Here is a 6,619-nt window from a genome sequence, read left to right as displayed (position 1 = left end):
CCCAACCAAGTGGGGATACATCAAAAGTTTACATATGACAGCCAATCATATTGCATCAATCATCCCAGGCATAGTGGGGAAACCAAAATAAGCCGTTACATGACCTTGACACCATAAAAGAGATAAAAGAGATACATGACATAGAGACAACAGATCTAGACCAAGACTTATGAAAGTCACCAGCAGCATATGATAAACATCTCCTTAGATCAGCAACCAGGATTTCTTTCTGAGCTCCTTTTCCTGAAATCAACAATCAAAACATCTGAATGCCAACAATGCTTTATGAGACTTTTAAGCTGCTCCCCCTGAACCTGTGCCTGCTGCACCCCCTGAAACTGTGCCTGAAGAATTCTGACATACCCAGTGCTGTTCAGAACTCCAGAGTTTGCCCTTGCTGTTCAGAACTTCATATACGCGATTTCTCCTGCATGAAACTGCGTATGTACGCGGATATACTTTCTGCAACAAGCGTCCAACAGACACGCGACTTACCCAGCATAAATCGGCGTATATACGCGGATATCCCTTCCGTAACCTGCGTATACCAACTTTTCTGTAAACAAACTTCAATAGTAGGATGAAGCATCAACTACTCCCTCTGACTTTGTTTCATCAACAACAACTTCTGAACTAGAATCAAAGGCTTCTAAGGTAATGCCAACAATGCATCATTGGAAGATTATCTGCTCCCCCTGAACCTGTGCCAGATGGTCTCTGTCAGACCCATATCAGAATCTTCTCATTCTGAGTTTGACCCACTGATTTCCTTCAAATTATCATATACGCGACTGTATCTTCATAAACAAGCGTATATACGCGGATAGTATTTATCCAACTCGCGTATACCAATTTCCATATCAGCAACCTGTAGAGAATAAGTCATCAACCTATAACAAGGTATGTCTGCATCAATTCATCCCTTTGAACAGAATTCTTAGACTCCACGTCTTTTAAATAAAAGATACCATCCTTAATAGGAGTGTTTAAGATGGTGCCCAAGGTGTCCGGACAGTCATACAACTTGTTAAGATAGTTATCCTAATTTTCTAGGGTGATAGAATGATTATCTTTAGTTTTACAAATAAGCACATTCTGCCAAAACTTTCTCGGCACAGCTTTAGAAAAGTGGAGAAGATGCTCGTCTCTTATTAATATATGACATCTTCTTCTTCTTAATGAGAGCTTAGTATATACTTATATTCTAGAGCTTACTGCTTTCAGTAGGGGCGTCTTTGATTGCTTTCCTGGTAATTTTACAGTCTTTATCATACCAAGGATTGGAAGTTCTATTATTTTTTTTCTTATACTAAGTCTTATTAGAAAATTTGCTAATAGTAATGAAAAGAGTAATAGTAAAATGGTAATAGATTTGATCAATGTTATTATTATAAGTTAAGGAGCCTAAATTCATTTCCAAATCCCTTAAAAAATGATCGACCTTTCCAAATATATATTTATTTTTTATTTAAAATTTTAATTATTGCATTACATAATATAACATTATTTAAAATTTTAGTAAATTGAATAATAAAACATTAAATTTTTAATTATAGAATATTTTAAAAACATTAAAAATTTTAACTATAATTTTTTTATAATTATATCATTTAAATATTTCAAATAATTATACTAATTTATATTAAATAATAAACTATTATTTCATAAATAAAAAAAATTATTCCACGATAGTAAATGGATATACTATTCAAGCAATCTTTAATAGGAAGTCACATTTAAATCTCCAATACTAAAACAAAATAATTAAAAATAATAAAAGAAAATAATTAAAAATAATAAATTATATTTAAAAAACTAAATATTAAAATAAATTTAACTTTAAAATATATTTGAATTAATTTTATATTGAATAATTTTAATTTGCTTGGAAGTTTTTCTGTTTAATTTCTCTAAAATCTGTTTGTTGAAATCACAAGTTTGATGGATAATCCCTGGACAATAAGTACTTAAAAATTTTTAAGTACCTAAAAGTTTTTCAACTTGGTGAATCTGAATATACAATCAAAAAACCATTTTAAATAACACAACCCAAAATCTCCTCTCAATTTTTCCACCAAATTTTAGCCTAAAAAATTCCAAAAAATTGCATAATTTAGTTGACGTAAACCATGGCTTCTTTACTTAATTACGAAGCATCAGGAATCGTGAAATATGAGGCACTATCAATTTTAATACTTTGCTGGCTTAGCAGATGAGACTCTTACATTTTTCCACGTATTTTAGGCATCTTAGTTTGGAAAAGATTATAGTATTAAAAGAACAATCTTAACTAATATGGTCACTGAATCTCTTTATAAAAATTATAGTTTGTTGGCGACTTACCTTTTTCCACGTATTTTAGGCATCTTGCTTTGGAAAACATTATAGTATTAAGGAACAATCTTAACTAATATGGCCACAGAAATATCCATTATTCATCGAATCCCTTTATAAAGTATTATAGTTTGTTGTCGACTTCAAATCTCAGGTTAGTTTTGAAGTGGCAATTTTGGTTGATGGCATGGCATATCTGATACTGTTAAAGATTAATTCTATCTAGTTGGGTTCATATTACTTTTATCCGGTTATTTATTGCTAAATCCATTGATTATCACAGGTAAGTAGGTTCGGTACTAGAATACATTACAATATAATATGATAATCCATGCCTGCAAAGCTCTGATAATAAGATGTGGCATCTGATAATGATTTAAGCTCTCTACCCTGAGTAATCTCTCGGGAAATTCAGGTAAACAAGGATGACATCAGTAACATATGAGGCGCGCAGTGTGGTACTATGTGTTTACTATTTTAGACTTTAGTTTACATTTGTAGCAACTTCTTGTCCTTCAGGAGCCTAAGTTTCTCCAGCGGTCACCGTTTCGTTATCGTCGTGTCTCTCGCCGTCGTAAAGCCTACGTGATCTCTGACATTCGTCAATGCTCCCCCGCGGCAGATTTCCTAGGATTCTTTCAAGGATTTCCTCGGTGACTATCATCATTAACCTGCTGCTGCGTGTTGGCTAATTCATACCTAGAGTGACCCGATAATTCCTGGCTGTTGCAGATCTCATCCGAACCTTTCTTTGGTAACTTCTCCGTCTCCTTTGCTTTACCCCATACCACCGCATATAGCCCTCCAACAATCAGAATCGAACCCATAATACTGCATGCACCAAAGAAAACTATTTATTTCTTAATAATTGCATGCTTCTTAGCCAACAACTTTGAAATTATATAATTATATGCTTCAAACCTTCCTAAATAGAGCTTCTCGTCGAGGATTATGGAGCTCATGATGGCCACGATTATTAGAAGTAGTGGACCAAACATTGTCACAAACAGAGGCCCTTTTCGCTGAAGGCACCAAGTAATCATGCAGATCGCTAGTCCAGAGGCCACAACTCCCTTCATAGAGTCAATACAAAATCCGTACACTATGTTACATAAACATTAGATTCAGATACCACTAATCTTCAATAACTATGACACCGAACATACCGAATAGACTGCAGTCAGAAGCTTCATATCCCACTTTATAGCCCACACAGAAAAATGATCCCGTTCAAATATTAGGGTTAGAACAGCTGATTGTATGGTGGTCAGAAAACACATTAGGGCTGTGCTAGAATAGATAGCCGAATATCTTTTACTCAGTTTAGCCTGTAACCAACCAATGAAAAACCTTGTTAGATTCAGGTCCATCAGTTCCCCATCACACTCTCCACCATATATAGACACAAAGAGAGATACATAAATTTACCTGTATTATAAACCAGGATGATGAACAAATGCAACTGGCGACGATAAACAGAGAACCCTTAGTCAGATTCTCAGAATTGGATCCATTATTACCGGCGTTGCGTTGATCTTCTCTTACATGCAAAGGTGATGACCATAGTTTTATTGCTATTCCTCTGTATAATGTCATGAGCGTAGCCCCACCCATGCAAATTAAGGTCCCCAGCACCTTTGCCTGACCAGCCAAGCTTCTTATCCGTACTCTTTCCAATCTGTGACAAGTGCAGAAGTTTTCCTTCACATAAATTGGGGATTGACAAAAATTAATCGCATTATGAAATATTTTGATTGATCGTCATACGATTACCCGAAAGGAATAGCCATCAGAAAAGTCAATGCAGGGACCATGTTGCTCAGGGCGCATGCAAATGTGGCTGAGGTATAACGCAGTGCTGCATAGTAGAAGTTTTGCCTCAAAGTAGACCTGCACATAGGTAGACTAGGTAATTAATCTGAAAATAAATGGGAGCTTGCAGAATAAGAGGTGGATTATGTTTATGAATTTTTACCCTAACAAAGCGCTGAGAAAAATCTCACAGAATACTGGAAATGTGAGAACTGGCCTGGTATTCCTGCAGCAAATGAAAACAAATTATATGAAAAAATTTAAATTATATGAACTACTTCGATGGAATCTTAGTACTCATGTTCTAGATGCATATTGGCCTTGCAATATTTTAGGCTCACCTTTCCAAAACATATGCAAAAGGCACTAACACCAGTGTGGCCACTGCATGTCTGTATGCAACCAACACAAAGTGTGACATTCCTTGATGAAGCGCAACTCTTGACATTATATTCAACCCAGCAAATCCAAACTGAACAATTATCATAGCCAAAGAGGGCTTTGATTTCTCATAGAATGCCGATAGACCCTTGCAGCAGCCGTCCTCTGCTTCTGCCATGAATTGGTGCAATTTGAAATATCAAATGACCCCTCTATGAAAATTCCCTATTGCAAAATATTAAAAGTTACAAACATTACAATATCGGAGAGCATCTTGCGCTCTCTAAATATAGCTGTGCATAAAGCGAATAAGCTATTAAGGCGAGAAGGAAAGCAACGAAGTGATTATTCGATCAGATGTGACTGGCAACAACTACTAAACTCGCAGTGGGCTCCTCTACTGCTATATATATGTCTGGCATTGGGCTCCGCTTGACTATGAGCAGTAATGTAGAAAAATCTTTCCAAATCTCTGCGTATTGAAAGTTGTAGAAGTAGCAAATAACTTGCGTGTGAGCAAACGCCCGAACAAGTGGCCACTTGTATCAATATTTCAGCCTTAGACCGGGCCCGTTATTGTATGAAGAGTGAGGAATCCAACTGGATTTCCTTATTTTTTTGCTCAATATTGAATACAATCCTCTGTACGCATGCAGCTTCTTGCCAATCAATTGTTCCATAAATTGATGGCTTTCATCAATTACTTAATTTGAAGTGCTATTGGTACGTCCTTCAATTGGCCAGCTTTTATTCCCTGCTTAATTTGGACATTGTACACAAGGATTCGTGGAATTGACTGGATTAGTGAAATGCATAGTGTTACCTTATTCACTTTTCTTCACTTCTTGTACTCTATTTTTTGTTTGGGTTTCACAATATGAAGAGATATTTGTGGATACCACATATTCAAATGCCTATTTGACACTGGTGCAAGTGTAGCCAGGCCAGTTGTTAGCAACAGAGCTTCATACGTAACTAGAACCTCAAGCTCACTTTTACAGTTACTTTTAACAACAAGAAATTATCGTCTTGTTCAAGTGGAAAGTCCAATTGGATTTCAGAATTATTGCAGCAAGATTTATGTTCAAGTGGAAAATCTCGTTCGTTTTGCAAGTTTCACATTTTTAGGTTGTCGACTCAGTCCCATCCCAATTCAAATTGAGTATGATAGACGCTATCTGTGGTTTTGTTTGCGTGTTTTTTTTCTCTCATTAATGTAATTATTCTTACCTAATTCTTACCAATTAGGTATAAGTTATTTGAGTATATTGAAGTTGATATGTTAAATAATAGTTAGGTTAACATGAAATTTAATGGTAATCCGATCTAAAACAATTCATGATAATTCTGTTTATAGAGATTTTATTCAGTTAAATCTCAATGAACGTTCTTGTGTTTATTCTTATATATTGTAGTACTTGTTTTATGTCACAAGGCCAGTTGGAGACCACAAAAATGTTGACATGAGCTTTTAGGGAGGTACTTGCCTAGAATATCAGATTAAAGGTGAGGTTTTGGTGAAGGTCAGATTAAAGGTAAGGTTTTGGTGAGGGTCAGGTGTATGCAAATTTACAAAATAAACTGAGATTTCTAGAACAACATTGCGAAGGGATTCTAATCCTAGAGGTGTTGTTCAAGTTAACACGTGTTCCTGTTTGGGAGGGAGCTTTAAAACCACAATATGGAGTGGATCAATTTCATGAATAGTTCCATCATACAACATTCTATTTAAGTTTGATTTAAAATGCATTGTAATTAGGGTTTTCCTATTGGGGTTTGTGATAGAATGTTTAAGTCAATTGATCATTGCATTTTAAGGATAAAATCATAATAAAATTTATGAAATGTCTAGGTGGAGTTTTATGCATTCTAGTAGCATATACATTTAGATTTATAAAGCCTTTCATTTGAATAATAAACAACATAAGATTGGTTTCAATTTTGCAATTTTATTTGGTAAAGGATGTTAATAGAGTTGCATAAAAATTAACAACAATAATAATAATAATAATAAAATAAATAGGGTTTATTAGCATTCTAAGAGTGTCTTAGAAACCCATTTTGATAGTTAAAAATTATGAAATTTAGTCAA

General features: G+C 34.9%; 1 protein-coding gene across 1 annotated transcript; it reads right to left on the bottom strand.

The window, feature by feature from the left end:
• Positions 1-2,972: 2,972 nt before the first annotated feature.
• On the bottom strand, positions 2,973-4,705 carry LOC149220409 (WAT1-related protein At5g07050-like). Its single transcript, XM_089387089.1, has 7 exons — positions 4,488-4,705; positions 4,310-4,372; positions 4,108-4,224; positions 3,763-4,012; positions 3,501-3,662; positions 3,256-3,407; positions 2,973-3,165 (listed from the first exon to the last, which is right to left on the bottom strand). Exons 1-7 carry the CDS (start codon positions 4,703-4,705, stop codon positions 2,973-2,975), a joined length of 1,155 nt encoding a protein of 384 aa, XP_089243215.1.
• Positions 4,706-6,619: the final 1,914 nt, after the last annotated feature.

This window comes from Pinus tabuliformis, chromosome Q (assembly GCF_031772625.1).
Source record: "Pinus tabuliformis cultivar Carrire ecotype Pingquan chromosome Q, CPIR1, whole genome shotgun sequence".
Lineage (NCBI taxonomy): Eukaryota > Viridiplantae > Streptophyta > Pinopsida > Pinales > Pinaceae > Pinus > Pinus tabuliformis.
Note: the sequence above shows the minus strand (reverse complement) of the source record. Positions and strands in the feature narration are given on the sequence as shown.